An 18,958-nucleotide genomic window follows, 5' to 3' on the forward strand; every position below is an offset into this window, starting at 1 on the left:
TAGGACCACATAGTAGCCTCTGAGCTAATAGACCATGAACCTCCCCAATATGTGTCATGTTCTGAATAGCCTGGGCATACGTAATCGTACAGCACCATAAAACAGCAGCTGTCAGCGCACACTTTCTGGGGCAGACACAGGTAATTCAGTACCCCACAAAGTTACTCTGAACTAGCAGTTCTTGCTTTGCTCAAACTTTCCTGGCACTTAGATGCCCACTTTGGCTCATTTTGGGGTGGAGGTGAAGAGCTGGTGGTAGCTGTCGTAAAGAGAACACCAGGTGCTGGGCCATAGACTAAGGAGAGAGAAAAGCACCAATTGGTCATATGAAAGCTATTTCCTGCAAAGTTAACTCTCTGGCTCCTGGCCTAGCCTCTGTATCTCTAACCACCTTCACATGGTTTCGGTCGCTCACTGCTGGTCACTCATAGTTATTGACATTCAGTCCTCCATACGAGGAAGGGACCTGGCCTAAGAACTGCACTGGATTTTAAAACACTAACCTCTCCAGCTTCAAGGTCAGGCCTCGGGAGTGGAAGAAGGGTAATAAATGCCATCTCAGGCACAGGAAGCAAGCCTCAACACACCTCAAAGGCAAGTTTAAACCAAGACAGAGCTCCTCAGAAAAAGCAGAGCTTACCCACCCAACACTCAGAGATGCCACTGTGTAAATCCCCTTCAAACCAGAGGACCTAGGAAAAGACTGAGAACCATGAGGCCCCAGAGCCAGAATCCAGACCTGTGTCAAGTATCCACTTGCTATGTGACCTTAAAGAAGTCATTCAACACCATGAGGCTAGCCTCCCCACCCAGGGCATCACCCATCCAACAGTCTCTTATCCCTAGAAGTGGCCATGAAGACAGAAATGAGATTGGTGATGAGGAGAGAGGGAAGACTGAGGAGCTGACTGACACACATGGGTGACAGAAATAGATCCTTTCACTGAGACTGCACAAGACCTTTCACCACTCAGTGATCTCTCGCTTATTCTCTCTCTCTCTCTCTCTCTCTCTCTCTCTCTCTCTCTCTCTCTCTCTCTCTGTGTGTGTGTGTGTGTGTGTGTGTGTGTGTCTGTGTGTGTGTGCAGTGTTTCAAGTTAGCAAAGCAATTTCCTCCAAACCCTTCTTACTCCAAACATATAGCATGTTGTGAAGATAACCAAATGTCACTCTAGGTCTTTGTAATTTGCCATTTATAGATCCCTTGAAATGAAGAAATGCAAATTTTAGCTCCATGTCTTCTCATCAAGAAGACCCAGAGAACCTCGATGATACACAGTGAACTCCCAGAACAGCTCAGCAAACTGGCTTCTGCTTAAGAGTGCTTGTCTCAAGCACTGCAAGTATTGTTTCAAGGAAGGCCTGAGTGGTGCCTTTGTCTCAAGTACTGACACTCACAGATTGGCCAAAGCTTTGAGGTATCAGGAAACCAGGAGTCTCTCAATGTTACAGACGCTGAAAAAGGTTTCATCAGACATTCCTTGCCCACTCAAATGCCTTTTCCAACCTAGTGGTCACTCCTTGTCTCGGTGGGACACTCAGAAGTCCCAGTGCTGGCCTGGTGCTGTGGAAAGTCCACGGTACCTGCAGTGGTGTGCCCGGTCAGGCTTGATGCTGCAGCACTTGGGGCACTTGTACACCACCTGCCCAGGCTTCAGCTGAAGGCTCTCGATGAACTCTTTAGTGGCATTTCCTTTGGGCACTGCCCCCTAAGAGAATAGGAAAGGCATCAGCGTCAGTAGTCACTCTGGAGTGGAGGCAATTATGTCAAAGCCCCCACACACATGGGCTCTGTGTTCCAGACCACAATAGGCCATACTGACCTTGAGATTAATGTTTTGCTTTCATTTGTCAGCACTGTTTTTGTTGATCATGGTGGTGGTTGGGCCCACTGCCTCTTCAGAGCACGGCCTTGGGAAGGACCACTGCTCAGAGGCATATCCCACAGCTCACCTCTTCCATGCCCAAACATGCTGCTTGATATTCAGTGGCTTCTGCTTTGCTTTACTTTTTTTTAACCTGTGTGACTATTCTCAAGGATGGACACTGTATTCAGTAATAGGCGCCTTTGGTATCTGACATGTTATTCCACACCAGTAATACGTTAATACTTGTACTCTGGTTCTAGAGTCTGTTTGGATTCTGCACATCTGAACAGAAGGACACAGACAGAACACCAACTTGTGCAGGGTCTCAATAGCCAGTGCCACCAAGCACCTACCTGAAGCTAAGCCCTGTGCTCACCATTTGTCACTATGGACTCATTCTCCAGGATTTGTGTTGTTTTCCTCCCACGTGTCCACCTTGCCTTCCCCACAGGTGCTGGGGCATGTGTGCTGTGGAAATTACTGTATTATGAGATCAGAGAATGTAGCAGCCAATAACTAATAACCAAGGGACAGAAGTCTTAAGACACTAATGTCTAAGGGCCACTGAGAAATGGAAGGGCACACTCCAGGTAGAGCTGTGGAACAAACCTGACCACAGAACTCAGGCCAGGCCATAGGCTAGGGGGTGGGGGATTCTCTCTGGGTGGCCCAGTGTCGTTAGCGGTACAGGCTTAGGGCCCTGTGCTTTGTGAGCCAGATAAGAAGATGGATAGAGTGACTACTAGTGGTTCACTAAGGACACAGCACAAGTGGAAGGGAAACTCGGGTACCAGAGCATGACTAAGCCTGTAGAGTGGAACTAGCTAAGACTGTGGGTGAGGTGGTGACAGGAGAGAAGCACCAACAGGGGCTGAACTTTCAGCTCCTGGTAAACTGTCAGCCACAGCAGACCAGCGGAGAGGCAGCTGGCTCAGGAAAAAGTGTCCGGAAGGATGGTTTGAAGTATGAATCAGGAAAAAAGGAGCAGTGAGTGGTACAACACAGGGTTACTAACTAGGTCTGCTTTAAGTCTAAGTCCCACAATTGACAGTGGTGTGGCCACAACAGGTGCCATCATTGTGCTTTTGCTTCCGACTAAGTGACCCATTTATCCAATGCCTGGGATCTACAGCACAAGGGAAGTTTATGGGAGGCGCCCGGACGGTGCAGTGCGTTCCACAGCCCAGTGCTCAGGGGATGATCATTCAGATTTGGAGTCCAGCAGTGCACCAACACCGAAGCTATGAAGCTCACCTAGACTCTCAGTAGCTGCTGTACAGGTCAGCAGAGAGGAAGCCTGTGTACCTATGCTGCACAACAAATCTAATGGGATCCAGAGGGCACGGGGGTGGGGCTTCACACGGAGCACCACTCCCTCCACCCCTTAAGTCTGACAAACTGGAACAGGCCAGGGAGGCGGAAGGAACAAGGGCTGGTTGTTAGGTTCTATCCTATGGAAGAATTTTAGGAAGGGAAAAACGTCTTAATAAATGCAAAGATGCATGCAAGTTGTGGTTTGCTTTCGCAACCGAGAAGATGCCTCACAGGGAACAGACTCCAGCTAAAGTGACTGCAAACACTGGCCAAATAACAGTACTCCTGCACTGGAAAGAGGCAAGGATGGGAGCTGGGGTGCAGACACAGACACAGTGAGGTAGGCCAGGGAAGTACCTGAAGGTACCAGCCCCAGAACTTCCTATAAACCTTAGAGAGCCCACACAGGGCTGCCAGAGGAAGTCCCTTTCTGAGCCTCATGTAATATTCTCATTATTGCTTATTAGTCAGCTGGGGATTAGAGCCTTCCTGAAAGTGTGCCTCCAATTATACAAACCTCCGAGGACTCCTTCCCACCTGTCCAGCCACTTGAGCCTGTGCTGAAAGTGCCTTGAGGTTTCCAGCTGGGTCCCCTCTCCAGTCCCACAAAATTGCCTCTTCCACACTTGTCTGCCTGAATCCCAGGACTGTGGAAACTTACTCCCTCACGGAGAGGACTGTTTCTTGATGAGTGTAGTCCTCCACTGGTACAGGACATGCGTGGGAAGGTCTGCTCACATATTCTGACCCTCTGTTCTTTATCCACGCCATGGGAAATGTCCTGAAGCTTGCAGACTGCCAAAGCCTACATATCCAAACTTGAGTTTTCCTCTCATTTCCAAACTGATAAATACTTGCTCACAATTTTTTTTTAAATAGAGATAGGAAAAGGGAAAAGAAAAAAACCTGACTTAAATCACCCAAAAGAAGTACTACCTACATTGTGATGCACTTCACAAGTCTTTTCTCGACACACAGCAGGCTGTGAACACTTAAAACCATATCAGCCCCATCACAGAGCAAGATAAAACATGGCTAACTCAGTCTACAAAGGCATGGAGACGTTGCTGGAGGGTTTCTGTGCTGGGCATGGCATAGCCCTCTCCGCTCCTGTTCAGTGGGATTCTGGCTGCCACATGTTATCCAGGCTAGAAATCTAGTGGCAACCCTCAGATAGGTCTTCCCTACCTGCGACTCCCTTCCTCTCCTCTGCTAAGGCTACTTTCACCTAAAATTGCCCTCGATCACACAATCTTCTCCACATTACCATCAGGGGCTTTCCTGGCCCTACCAGCCACCGATTACGTCTAAGGTAAACATTCTAAATTGTGAATGCCCATATGATTTTTGTCATAAAGCCTTCACTAGCTCCCTGGTGACTATGGATCAGAGTTTGAGCTCATGGGTCAGGTGTACAAGCCACACCTGACCCCCAATCTAGTGCTGGGTTCCCCCTGTCCCCAGGAGAACATGTTAGCACTAGCTAAAGCCCTCCAGGAAGTTTAGCAAGAAGCATTCAAAGTCCTCTGTGCCCATTTCAAAACTACTGTCTTCTTCCTGAGTCTGGACCTGGGGGAGTGCCCACAGCAGGACCTGACAAGTCTTTGACTCCCACAGTTTAAGCTGGCATTATCAAGACACACTGTAAAGTTACACACTGCATCTCCAACATGTCTGTGAATTCCCAGGACAGAGACAATGGCTTCCAACCTATAGCCTAGCAAATTGCTTAGTGCCTGGCATTGGGCCTGCATTCAATACCGGGCCAGACAAGAATGCTACAATAGACATTTATTGAATGTTTACAAAGTACAGGCATAGTTTCAAATGTTTTGTGACTGAAAGCATTTTTTTTTTCAGTTTATTCTGACAAAAAAAAAAAAAAATCTATGGGTGGGCAGACTATGTGACCCCTCATTTTATAGCAGAAGTGAACAGCAGAGACAACTCCCAGGACGATGTGGCTAAGGGGCAGTAGATTGAGGATCCAGGCCCAGGCAACAGACAAGGCACAAACATGTTTATTAGGTAGTTTTACTAAGAGACTTAGACTGAGAAAAGCCTTTTTTTTTTCTTTATTGTTTTGGAGCTATCTATCACACTCTACTGCCAATGACTGTATTAACAGTACATGAATATGAAAATTAAAAATAAGGCTCCTTTCAATCATATCTAGAATAGAGCACACAAAGGAAAGCAGTGGAGACAAGAAACTCCCAACAAGAGACTAAATTTAAAAGGAGAAAAGCAGCATCAGCAGCAGGAGGAGGAGGAGTAAGAGGAAGGTGTGGTGGTACACAGAAACAGGTGGTTCTCTGAATTCAAAGCCAGCCTGATCTACAACAGCCAGTTTCAGGCCTGCCAGCACTACACATTGAGACCATAGCACAAGAAAGAAAAAAAGAAATAGAGCTGGAAGGATGGCTCGGTGGTTAAAAATACTTGTTGCTTTTGCAGAGGACCTGAGTTCAGCACCCACATGAGGAGGCTCACATACCTAGCTCCAGAGGGAATCCAACACCTCTGGCCTCCACAGGCACCGGCACAAATGTGTACGTCACCACTTACATGTACATATATACACATAATTGAAAATACAAAATAGAGCTGAAAAGAAAGATTATGCATCACTGATTCTTTTAAATGATATCAAGGACTTGGCATTGCTGTCTACTTGCAGCAAGAGAATGAGGTACTGTGATCTCAAGGCTGGTGTCACATACGCATACCTGCTGGAGATGGATGGCCGCTATCTGTATACAAAGGTTGGGGGTAGGTGACCCAGATAGGGTTTTTTCCCTCTCTAGAGCAAGGAGGGCTTTCTTCTGGTTTTGTAGGTTGTTCAGAGGCAGGTGTGAAGAGTCCCTTGACATAAGAGGAGTTTGAACCCTGCCCTGACCCTGGACGACCCTAACCAGCTAAGGGAGCACACCAGGATAAAGTCTCCATCAAGAAATAGCAGTTATAGTAAATTGAACCCCAGTGTTCCCACTGATGACGTGCACAGTGAAGACTACAGTGTTCTCAGAAAGTCACAGAAATTGGTGTTCTGTAGAGGGGTTCACAGGGACTTGAAGTGCGGTACTGGCAGGCAGATTAATTCTCTTTCTTAGCATTGTAGTCAAATTGAGCAGATGCATATCACACCTTTCTTCAGTTCTCAGATTTAAAATAATTTATGCGGTTAGTAAATGGCTAGGCCCAAGGAAAGGAAAGGCAGAAACGAGCTGACCACACAGGGTCATGCAATTGTGGCAACTGTGCAATGTGTGGCTTTAAACTTCCTGGCAGCAGGGACTGTGCCTCAGTTTTCAGTGTCTTTTGGGAAAGACATTGCCAAATAATACAGAACCAGAATGTATCTGTAGCTGGAGAGGAAGAGATGGAGAAAGCAGAGGGGTGAGGGCAAGGGGTAGGAAGGGCTCCCAGACAGGCTATCTTCAAGGGTGACTCCTCTAGAAACCAGGGGCATTTGGGTAACTTCTTCATGTAACTTGCTTGTGCCCCAGGACCTGCTTGGGCCTGATCACATACATACCACTTCCATTTGATAAAGGATTGCTGCTGTGCACAGCCTACTTTATGACTTGGTGGGTCAGATAACACTCAGCTCATGATAGCCACCTCAGGTTGTATGGTAACTTGGTGGCCCATTATCAGTTGTTTAGTTTCCATTAAGGCTCAATGGCAGGCCAAGAGGTGATTCCCAAAGGGAGAGAAAGTTGTCTGTATACGATGGTAGAGCCTCTCAAAGGTCTCTTCTGAGATTCACCTATAAGGGCCTGCCAAAGGCTCCAAACCACATCCCTATCTGCCACTGGCACTTCAGTTACCATTGGGTCTGTTGGATCAAGTGGTAGAGCAGCCTGCACAGCAGCCTGGATCAGTTGAAGAGCCTTCTCCTATTCCAGGCCCCACTCAAAGCCTGCAGCTTTCCAAGTCACTTGGTGTATGGGCACAAGTGATACACCCAAGTGTGCTGTCTCCAGAATCAACAGAACCACTAAATGTTGTGCGTCTTTCTTGCTCATGGGAGGGACCAGGTAAAATAAATTATCCTTTACCCTAGGATGAATATCTCTAAGTGTTCCAAACCACTGGATTCCTAAAAATTTCACTGAGGTAGAAGGCCCCTGAATTTTGGATTTATTTCCTATTCTCTGATGTTCCCATGTGTTAATAACAAGTCCACAGTGGTTGTTACCCCCTTTTCACGCAGTCTAGTCAGCATGTCATCAATATTTTGGACCAGTGTGCTATACATATCCTGTGGAAGAGACAGACGACCCAGCTCCCTTTGAGTATAACACAGGGATGGAAAGTTAAGACTATATAAACGTAGACTGCGACACCGCTGGTCTTGCCAACTGAAAGAAATTGCTTCTCATGGTTCCTATAGACAAGTACTGGGAAGAAGGCAGACCAATACCAGGAGACATATTAATTGGCTCAAGTAAGGACACCACAGCTGCTACAATGGAGTCACTGCTTGATTAAGTTTGTGATAGTTAACTGTTATTCCCAATAATCTGTCGTTTGCACAGCCAAATAGGAGAGTTAAAGGAAAATGTGGTGGGAACCTCCGTTCCTGTATCTTTCATGTCCTTGATGGTGGCACTAATTTCTGCACTTCCTCCAGGGATGTGATACTGGTTTTGGTTTATTATTTTCCCTGGCTGAGGCAACTCCAATGGCTTCCATTGTCCTTTTCAATCGCAACAGCCTTCACTCCACAGGTTAGAGAACTAATGTGGGAATCCTGCCAACTTTAGTGTATCTATCCCAGTGATACATTCTGCAGCTGGGGAAACCACCACAGGATGAGCTCATGTGGAACTATTCCAGATCTCCAGAACATAGAAAAGTGCCATGGGTGAGAGTACACAACTCAGAGTGGGCAGAATAGCACCCAGCACAACCAAACTTCAGCAGGGCCTGTTCTCACTATGCACGTCCAGCCCAGAGGCTGAATGAGGTGTTTGTGTGCCTCTTGGTCCCCTCTCTGTCTCTGTCTCTCTCTTGTTGAGAGGCCTTTCTCTTCTCCAATTTCAAATGGCACCATTTCTGTGTTCCACACACACACACACACACACACACACACTTGGGAATAAGTTCTCTCTTCCCCTTGCTGTGCTGAGTCCACAACTAAGTGCTGGTGGCTCGGGAAGCCGTCACAGCTGAACTCTTCCAGTGTTACATCTGGAATGAAGAGATCCGGTTGGAAGTGGTACAGTGGCTGTCTATTGGGAGACCATGATACCTTTTCTGTTTCCCTTTCTCTTTTCTCCCTTTCTTTCTCAGTGCTAACCAAAAAGGCATATAATCTAAATACTATTTATAACCTCAGGGTGTAAGCTCTTCTCCCAAAATTATAGACAATAAGAATTCCTGATTCATAAGACATCTCTTCTCCACTGGGAATTTCCCCAGAACACAGTGATTCCAAGCTAGAAACACATTCCACTTGTGATGACGGAGGAGCCTCTAGTTGACCTGTGTTTGGCCGAGATCTGGACTCCTGACTCTGTGGTACCTTGCTGATGACCCCTTGTATAGATGCACTTACTGTTTTACATACAGGTCTGCATATGTCATCATGTGCTTCTGGCAGAGGCATGAAGAACCTGTAATGGGGCTCATCCACAGGATATGCTTTGACATGTTTTCCTCATTAATGGTAGTTATTTGACAGATTCTTCGTTTACATCTATGGGTAGCTACTTGGTGCTCAGGACTGTGGCTCTCATCTACTGTGGTGGCTAATTTTAAGTGTCACAGTCTAGAATTACCTGGAAGAGAGTCTCGATGTGGTCTATATCTGGTTGACCTTTGAGCATGTCTCAGGGGCAGGGGAAATGACTGTTTCAGTCACAGTAACTGATGGGGGAAGAGCTAGCCCAAAGCAGGAGCATCACTCCCTGGGTTTGGATCTTGCACTGTTTAAGAGTGAGAAAGTAAGCCCAGCAAGCACAAGCATACATGCATTCATTTACTGCTCTCTGCTTTTGACTGTGCATGGATACTTCAAGAATCTGTGCCGTCTTCCTGCATCATGACAGACTGTAACCTGAACTGTGAGCTAAAAGAAACTCCCCAAGTTGCTCTTGTCAGAGCATTTTATTACAACAGGAAAGAAATCTAAAATTGCTACCTAGGATTGGAAGCTGAGCAAGAAGAGATCCAGGTTCTGCTGCAAGGGCTCCTGCAGTGGTCCCTGCAGTAGGCAGGAGAGCATAGTTTGTGGGAGCAGGCCAAGTGCCAGCAGACTCTTCCTGGTGGTGCCCAGCCCCCACCTCATAAGTCCTCTACACAATGAATCCATCTTCCACCATCCAGTCCTTACTGACTTCCATTGCTCACATAACCCTCTGCTTGCACCTAATATACAGCAGTTTGACCACAGAGAAGCTTGGTTTGGCTTCCTAAATCTACTCCTTACTAGCCTCTCATGCAGTAAATGGCACTAACATCCACAGTTATTCCTGGTCAGACTGAAAGTTTTCTTTGTGATCAATCTCCATTTGTCAGTTTTCCTCAGACCTGTTTGAATTTGAGGGCTCCAGGAACATTTTCAAGTGTGTTACTACCGAGAGCTCTGCCCTTCCAATGACTAGACTAGAACCCCCGAGGGCAGGGGGGCAGGCACCTCTGTAGATTACTTTTACTATGTAACCAGACTTAAGAATCAGCGGCTTAGCCAGGTGTGGTGGTGACTGCCTTTAATCCCAGCACTGGGGAGGCAGAGGCAGACAGATCTTTATGAGGTCTACAAAGAGAGTTCCAGGACTTATACAGAGAAACCCAGTCAGCCCTATCTTGAAACAACAACAAAAACAAGAGAACCAGTGGCTTAAAATAAGCTCCAAACTCATCCGCTTCTGTCCTCTCGGCTTGACCCAAGCTAGTGCCATGCTTTAGTCTTGTCCTTCTGCAGGTCCCACCTGAACCTCACTGACAGCGCAATGTCCTTACACTTGTCTCCCAGGGTTGAGGAGCCTACAAGGGCTGGTGAGATCTTGCCTCTGTGACCATGTTTTAGTCTCAAGCTCCAAGCTCAGGCCTTTGAACCTCCTTTCTCTTCTGACTGAATCTGTCTGGAAATCTTCCCATGCCCTGTCCTGCAGCTTCAGGCCATTCAGGTCAGCTCCAATGGCATGACTATGGAGAGGACTTCTTGAATTGCCCTGAGCAGGTGGGGTAACTCTCGGGCCTACTATACCCTCCCATTGCTCTTAGCACCTCTACCATTATCATCTCATTAATGACTGGAATGTGAGGTTCCAGCAGGCAGAGCTTCCATCTGCCTTATTCTCAGCTTTACCTGCTGCTTAGCAAAGAACCTCTTGCCGGGCTGGCTTCCAGTCAACACAACTGTTCATCCACCCAGCAGTGCCCAGCAGCACCTTGCACTGTTGCTACAGACATCCTTGTCCAAAAATACTCTGGTCTTGTCACTCTTTAGTTAAAAATTCTTACAGCCAGACTTGGCGGCACACACCTTTAATCCCAGTGCTTTTAGGAGGCAGAGGCAGGCAGATCTCTGAGTATGAGACCAACCTGTTCTACACATTGAGTTCCAGAGCTACACACTGAGACCCTGTCTCAAAAATAAATAAATAAATAAATAAATAAATAAAATAAATAAAAACTAAATAAATTGGGGCTCTAGGCTCTTCCCTCTCCTTTGTTCTTCCATAACCACAGGGACTCCAAAGGAAGTCCATATCCCCTGGTCTCCCCATCCAACCATGAGCTGTTTTCTGTGTGTGGGGTTCCCCCTGCCCTCAGCTCTCCACTTCTCAGCACCAACCTTGGACTGACACCCCTCCCTGCTTGTCCATAGCAAACTATACTTCCTCTGTCAGGGCTGTCCTCACCTGTCTTTCCAACAGAGGCATCTTGATGGGAGAGCCGGTACTGAACTGTGAGCTGAAGAGAAGAATATAATTTCCTTCACTGTCTCCAATCGCAAGGGCATCACACAAATTTCTGCATAAATCTCTAGTTTGTTTTACACGTCTACACCCTTGTATATGGGGCACTTTCAAGAATATACAACAAGCTCTTCACTTCCTGAGGTGGTGATTGTTCCTCTCCAGGAGGTAACATCAACACTGGGTCGCAGGTCCCAGGCAATTCTAGCTGGACCAGCCACACTGGTAATTGGGCCAGGAAACTACCTTAACAATCCACCTTCAAGAAAGAAACTGGCTCAGACCTGTGGTCTGTGTTATACTTTCCTGAGGCTCACAGAAACTGTGGTGGCCATTAGCTGAACGTTTTCAATTTAATGGCTATCACCCCCATACCAAAATAGTTAATCCACAGGGAGGGCTTCACCAAGTTACTGCATGGGTATTTCCCATACAGTACAATGAAAAGTCAGAAGGGCTTGATTCAGGATATTTCCGTGGCCTTTGCCTCAGTTGATATATTTATCTAAGTCATTCACTGAATAGGACAATAGTTTTACCCACAGATACTCAGAGGTGTCTGTTGTAGTGCCAAACAATCCTGGCCAGCTTTTCAGGAAAGAGAAATCTTTTCCCCCTGACAACAAGGTGTCTCATTATGTAGCCCTGGCTGGCATCTACCTGCTTCTGCCTCCCTGTGGCGAAAGGTGTGTGCCACCCCCACCAAACCTTAAAAAAGAATTCTTGTGTAAGCTAAGTGAAAACTAAATCCATCCATGTCCTGAAACTGGATGTGGCCTGCTGTAGCATCAAAGCAGCCCAGGTCTTCACTACCCTCCTCCAGCTTGCTTTCCACTCTAAACATCTGGCCCAGTCTCTAAGGTTATCTGAATACATCTTCCAAACAGAGGCTGGGCTTCCTCTTAATAGCAGGCTTATCGAGCATACACAGCAGTGTGTAGACAGCACCATTCAACCTGCCCCCATGAGCTCTGATATAGGTACTGACCCTTCCTCCCTAAAGCTCTAATGAGAAGCAGCAAACTTTTCCACCCAGCCCTGGCCATCCTTTTTTCCCATTCCCAAGATCCATGGTGAGCATGCAGGCTATGGCCATGCCAGGGCCTGAGGGAGAGAATGTGGGCTGGTCAAAAGGAGCCCAGACATACTCACGGGGTCCGTCAGCATGGCCCGGCAGTGGGAGGCCAGGGCCAAGAAGGCCAGCAGGTTGAACACAATTCCATTGATGATGCTGTAAGCGTAGTCTCGGGATGGAATCAGCATGACAAAGAGGACTACAAACTCCGCATAGAGGACCAGAAACCAGGTGACAATGGCACAGGCAATGCCACAGCCATCTCGGATAAACCACATGGTTCCCTCGGGACCAGGGAAGGGAGGTGGGGCACACTTCTCTGGCTGGAGGTATTCTGGTTTCCGCTCAATGTCTCGGAAGTGATGGGTGGGGATAAGCATCATAAGCTATTCTGTCCATACTGGCATCTGAAAGGAAAGGGAGCAGAAATATGGTGTTATCTCAGCAATAAGGACACTTGACGAGTGAACCCTCCCAAAGTGAGCCAAGCGTATGTATGTGCATTCTCCCGCCAAAGACACTGCCTCAGCAGCTCCTCACTCAAGGGCTGCCCTCTCTGTCCTCACCATTGTAAAGCAAGAATTCCTTCCCTAAAGCTTCATATGAAGGTGAGAAAGAGACCAGACAGAGCAATGCCTTGCCCAAGAGCAGGCAAGTTAGACAGCAGTACAGCAACTGGAGGTGGGACTAGAGCCTATGTCTCCCTGACTGAGAGACCACTGGGCAAATAGTCTATTAAATTAAATCCGGGAGCACTGAACTGAAACGGCTTGCTTTCTAGGACAAGAGGCTCTGAGTTCTGCTCTTTGTGAGTGATGGGACAAAGAGTAGAGATACTGGACAGTGTGTTCAAAGGTATTTCCTACCACAAGCCTATGTCCTCACCTGTGAAGCACTGTCCCTGCCCAGGGTTGTTGGTATCAGAGCTAGAGGGCTTTGGGGAGGGGCTCATGTTGAACATCCTGCATAGCTCACTGGTGGTGCACAAGCAGTCTCTTGGAAAGACAGTATTCCAGTGGAAAGGTGATGGGTAACCAACTCTCTTCCTAACAGTTACAACACTGACCTCTGGAGATAAAATAACTAAGAACTGGAGTGAAATAGAACAAAGATAGTGAAATAACCATGAAAATGCTGTAAGGAACCCATTACTTTGTATGCTAACTTTAATAATAATAACAATAACAACAACAACAACAACTACTACTACTAGTTTTTGAGACAAGGTTTCTCTGTGTAGCCCTGGCTGTCTTGGAACTCACTTTGTAGACCAGACTATCCTTGAACTCACAGAGATCCACCTATCTCTGCCTCCAGGGTTCTGGGATTTAACCAAGCATGAAACCACCATGCTTGGTTAAATAAAAAATAAAATAAAAGCTTTAAACAAACAAACAAACAAACAAAAAAGAGAAAAGTAACTAAGAATCAGTATTGCATATCCATCCACCACAGGCCAAAGGACAGAGAACAGAGCTCCTCTGTTCATCTCAGCTGCTAACTTGTTGCAACACCAACCAGAGTTCTCACTGAGAATCTGATGGCTCAGCTCATTCCCAGATAGAGAAACCATGGAAAGGCGTATGTAGCACAGTGGCTTAGTCTTTGGAGAACAAGTCACTCTGCAGTTGAAGAAATGACCATGTCAAAAGACCAGCCCATGGTCTTTTGAAAGCTCTGGGATTTCAATGGCTTTGTTAGACTAACTTAAACAAACTTAATCCTCCTTCTTCCCCATCAGAAAGAAGATATGGTTGGCACAGAGCATGAAAGCGGGAACGCTAACTGTAGAGTGCAATGTTACTTAGGTTGATTGTACCCAGTCCAGCTCTGCTGAAGACAGACAGGTAGCTAAGTGTGTGCGTGCCACATGCCTACCTAAAGGAACAGACTAACAAATTAGAGCACTGTCTACAGCAGGTACGCAGTGCTGGGGAACAAAGTTGTAATGTACACGGAGTAAGTAACTTTCTCTGTTGTGACACATGACTCTAGCTAAGCAATCCTCTGCTTGCTCTCTGGAGGAAAGTGACAGTTCAGTGCTGCCTGAACAACATACAGGCAGTAAAAGATGTAGGTTCACCTTCTGAAGTACTAAGCAGGTCAGTGGGAAACTGAAGACCAGGAATATCTAGAAACTGACCTGTGCCTAGTAAATTCTAGAACCTTAGAATTCTATTCAACTACAAATCAAATCCAATAAATAGCTAATATCCCACAACAGGAGAGCAACAAGCTCCAGGGACAGGCTTTCTCCCATCGAGTGGATTTGCATGTTTATCACCTGTGCGGCAGCAGTTACACTGACTGACTTACAGACTGCCTCTGGTGGTTCTGCCTGGTCAAAGAGCTGCCCAGCTGAGGCGGGGGCTGTACAGGTGTAGGTACTGTAAGCCCTAAGTACCTACTCTGAATCGTTACAGAAAAGTTGCTGAGCCCAATGGCCACCCACTAAGAAACAGATCATCGTGACTCAGCTTCCTCTGTGATGTGAACGGTCAGTGACAAACACTCCATTGCCCTGACAGCACATCCTCCTGTCATCTCCTCCACACTAGTGCTCCAATTATCATGAAGGCTGTAGTTTTCATAAATGGGAGACCACTAAGATAAACACCCAGTGACACAGGTAGTTAACTTCATTCTGCCCGTCAGCAGCTGTTCATTCTCAGTTGTATATGTAGAAAAGGTGACAAGGACACTAAATTTTTTTTTTTTTTTTTTTTTTTTTTTTGCATACTGTTTTACTAAGGTATAAGCCCTTCTACACAAGCAAAGTTTCCCAGGCACCTGGGACTTCTTTCTTCCCCATCCCATCCTCCCTTTTTTTTTCTGGAGAGGAGGTTGGGGGATTGAGACACAGTCTTGCTATGTAGCCTTGGCTAGACGGAAATTTATAGAGCTCCAACTGCCTCTGGATAAAAAGCACGTGCCACCATGCCTGAGTAAGTGAGACTTGTTTCAAAGCAGAAACACCTGTCAATCATTTGGATGGTTAGATGAAAATGTCAAAATAAAATTTAAGAGAAAAGAAACAGAGAGATTGAGTGCATACAAAATGGGACTCCTGCTCCTGCCTCAGCACAATAACCACGCATTTCTTCCAGAACAACTTAGTGAATCCTGGGAATATCAATGCCTTGAATGCATCCTTAGGGCCTCACAGTCACCACCACCAACCTGTGCAGGCCATTATAATTCCAGCATCTCTTTGTGTGGCTGTCTTCCTCTTCTGTAACTAACCACTGTCACTTCTGGGTCTACACAGTGCTCTCTGCGTACTTCTGCAAGATGGCAAGGCTAGTAAAGATCTTACTAGGTCTCTGTAAAGAAAGGGTACTCATTTGGGGTGTAAGGTTCCTTCAGGGAACATGTAGCCTGGTCTCTCACTTGGCAACAAACTGCCCTCAATATATGTGTTCATAGGTAAACAGTGAGCTTTGTAACCCCAGGGCCACGAGGCCTGGTTTGCTTCTTTTCAGGTGAGAGAGCTTAAACCAAGTAGGATCATGAAGTAGGTGGACTAATATTTACTCAAGAAACCAGAATGTTCTGTCTGGGACCAAACAGTGTACAGGAGCTATTTTCCGGCCCTTTGCTGGGAACAAGAGCCTGCTGATGTGGAAGATCAGGAAAAGACCCACCTGGCAAACAGGAGGCCAGTGCCCTGCTGAGGGTGGCTTTCCTACCCATACCAAGTCTCACAATTATCCCAAGAGTGCAAGCAATGTTCCCTAACGCCTGGCCTTTTCAGAGTGATGGAGGCAGCTCTAATAAGGAGTCTCCCTTGAACAACAAACTGAACTGTGGCAATCCTCCTACTTCTGCCCCAGACGGACCCTGTGGGCTAGCCTTAGTCCCAGAGGGACCCTGTGGGCTGGCCTTAGCTACTTTATGAGTTCTTTCCCCACTCTTTATCGATCTCCTCCCTGGTTTTACCCCCATCACTAGCTAGGAGAGAAAGAAGGATAGAGGGGAGAGAGATACAGAGCTCTGAACCTAATTTCTTGTGTCTCTGAGCTCAGCTCCTAACTGACTCCAACCTCCCTAACAACCAACAACCACTGACCCGCCTCGCCCAGGACCCAAGCATTTATATACCCTCTGAAAAGCTCCCAGAGTTCCAAATGTCACACAATCTCAGAAATTATCTGCAGCTGGCAAAACCACGCCTCTATTAGAGCCCGAGGCAAATCACAGTCAGCTGCTGCAGTTCAAAGCAGCCCCATACCCCCACACCTTAGGATTAAAATGAAAACATTAACACTTCTGTGTTTTTAAAGAAACCAGAATTCCAGAATTCTCACTAAAGAATCCAATGTGAAAAAAGGTGTCTATGTTCCCTTCAGACTTCCTTCAACGACAAAGGCAGATGGAGATCTGTCGTTCTTACTTGGACTAACCTTACAGCTCAACAGCAACTGCCAAATTCACCTCCCCTCACTTGTCCTTGATCCAAGGAGCCTGGTAGAGCTGGATGCTTAAGCTACAGGAGGCCCAGGATTATCCCCTTCCCAACATCACTCCTTACAGGCCTGCCATACCTTCAGAGGAGTAATCTCTAGGGTCCCCTCCTAGCCCCTTTACCCGTTTCCTTGTCTGAAGTCTCTCTTTATTCAACTCAACTAACTCAGCATGATCTTGAAGGAGCAGACACTGTATGCAAAGAACTGTACAGCACCCCTCCACCCCTCCCCACCTCTTACCTCCGCCAACTCCCTTGGGATTCGAGGGCAGGAATTTGGGTACTGCCCTGCTTGGCTCCCCCTTCCTCCATCAGGGAAGACTGGGCTCATTTGTTTTCCTGTACTGACTTACAAGCCCCATTTTGTTGAGCTCTGCAGCCTGGCTGCATGTGTTGTGTTCAAGTTCAAAGTTTTTGAGTGAAGGAGGGCGTTAAACAGGTGACTAACAAGTAGTGCCACACGGGGTAAGCAGGATGAAAACAGCAACAAAGCAAAAGTCACAAAACCACATGAAGGAATGTGAGAAGTCTGACAGAGGTGAGGAGGGCCTGGACACCTGGCAGGGAGGGCTGGGCATCTAGGCTATGTATGCACAAGACTGTTGAGGTGAAGAGGGAGGAGTTGTGAGACACCATGCAGCCCTACGGCAAGGGCACCTTGGCTGTTGACAGATAAGGCAGATAAGAAGGCAAGGAGCCCAGGAGGACACTACGGCAATGGGTTCTTGAGTCCTATTTTGGTGATACTAGGTTTTCTGTTCCTCTAAGTGGCTACCAGTTCTTCACGGAAGGACTGAGAAAAATGATCTTTTTTCTAATCTTAATTATAGCAACCTATACTGTACTTTGGGGATGTTTTATAGCATCAAAAGGAGCTCCCCACCTTGAGTTAGTAACCACTAGTTGAAACTAATGATTCTCACCTGATAGAAGAACGCTCAAGGCCCATTGAGCACAGGAACAAAGCCTTGGCAAGAAGACAGAGATAAGGGATTTAGAGTGGAGGGAGGCATTGGGAGTGCTGGGGCTCCCAGTCTTTAACTGGGTGTGTATGAGTCTGTGTGTGCACAGAAACACCCCAAGAGGCCAGAGGAGGGCAGCAGATCTGGAGTTGGAGTTACAGGAGACTGTGAAACTCCTGAAACGAACGCTGGGAAACAAAGTCAGGATCTCAAAGTCAGTAGCAAACACTCTTTTTTTTTTTTTCCCTTCTCCCTCTTGCTCCGGCCCCTTTCACTCTGGCCCAAAGAAGTGAGCCTTTACTTTATTGTAGCTGTCTTCAGACACACCATAAGAGGGTATCAGATCTCATTACAGATGGCTGTGAGCCACCATGTAGTTGCTGGGATTTGATGGGATTTGAACTCATGACCTCCAGAAGAGTCAGTGCTCTTAACCGCTGAGCCATCTCTCCAGCCCAGAAGCAAGCACTCTTAATGCTCCAAGCTTCTTGCAACCTTGGATGGCATGATACACATCAGAATCAACTTTGAGGTGTGTGGGGGGTGGGGGGTGGGGCCTGACTGACTGTAAGGAAATTAGGTGAAAATATCCTTAAAGGCTTACAAGCTAAAGCCAAAATATTTGAAATTGGTGCTTAAGAAACTCAAACCAAACCACCTTCCTCTGGTACAGAGCTATGCATACAGCACAGGATTCACTGTCCCTGACGGCAAGCGTGCCCTTCTATCACAGGCAGGCAGGCAGGCAGGCAGGCAGGCAGAAGGCACTGTGTGAAGTGGAGCCCAGAGCTCCTGGGCCGACTGCTGGCTGCTTCTTGAGATGTGTTACTCATCTGTTCACAGCTAGGCAGCTCCAGGGCTCAAAACAGAAATGTGCAGGCCTTCCCACTGCGACCCACTACTCAGGCTTTGCTTAACATATGGGCAGAGTCCAGCTACCATGGTTATAGTTAATGGTCACTTGCTGGATAAGGGCAAATCCCTATCAGTCTACTACTTGCCCTAAGAAAAATCTGGCCGCAGTCCTTGCAATCAAAGGCATGACTGTAACATAAACACACAAATTCTCAAAATACATTGTAAGTATGTATGCAATTCTTGACGTATTAATAAAAATTTAAGAGCAAAGACCACATGCTACTATTACTATCTTCATCCCAGCCAGTACCCCTGGTCCTTTTCCACTTCATCTGTTCTCAAAGGGCAAGATCCCCTCCTGAAGTCACAAAATACTTCAGACAGGTCTGATTCTGAGTCCTTAGCATCCCTTTTAATCACTGTGTGAAGATTTTGTTTCTAAAACATTACACCCACTCTAGTTCTCCCACCCACAGTGCATT

The 18,958-nt window shown here is 46.8% G+C and overlaps 1 protein-coding gene across 5 annotated transcripts in view; it reads right to left on the bottom strand.

Annotated features, from left to right (window-relative positions):
* Zdhhc3 (zDHHC palmitoyltransferase 3) overlaps nt 1-18,958 on the bottom strand; it is a 46,123-nt gene that overhangs the window by 18,570 nt on the left and 8,595 nt on the right. For 3 of the 5 annotated variants that reach the window (XM_034483767.2, XM_076917882.1, XM_034483769.2), the window contains 2 exons: nt 12,269-12,598; nt 1,585-1,709 (listed from right to left, as the gene is read on the bottom strand). In XM_034483767.2, coding sequence (XP_034339658.1) covers nt 1,585-1,709; nt 12,269-12,574 — 431 coding nt within the window. In that variant the 5' untranslated portion in view covers nt 12,575-12,598. Of the gene's footprint in view, nt 1-1,584; nt 1,710-11,059; nt 11,112-12,268; nt 12,599-18,958 lie in introns of those variants that run through there. The other 2 variants (XM_034483770.2, XM_076917884.1) reach the window with 1 other exon arrangement.

Source organism: Arvicanthis niloticus, chromosome 21 (genome assembly GCF_011762505.2).
Source record: "Arvicanthis niloticus isolate mArvNil1 chromosome 21, mArvNil1.pat.X, whole genome shotgun sequence".
In the NCBI taxonomy this organism is placed as follows: Eukaryota; Metazoa; Chordata; class Mammalia; order Rodentia; family Muridae; genus Arvicanthis; species Arvicanthis niloticus.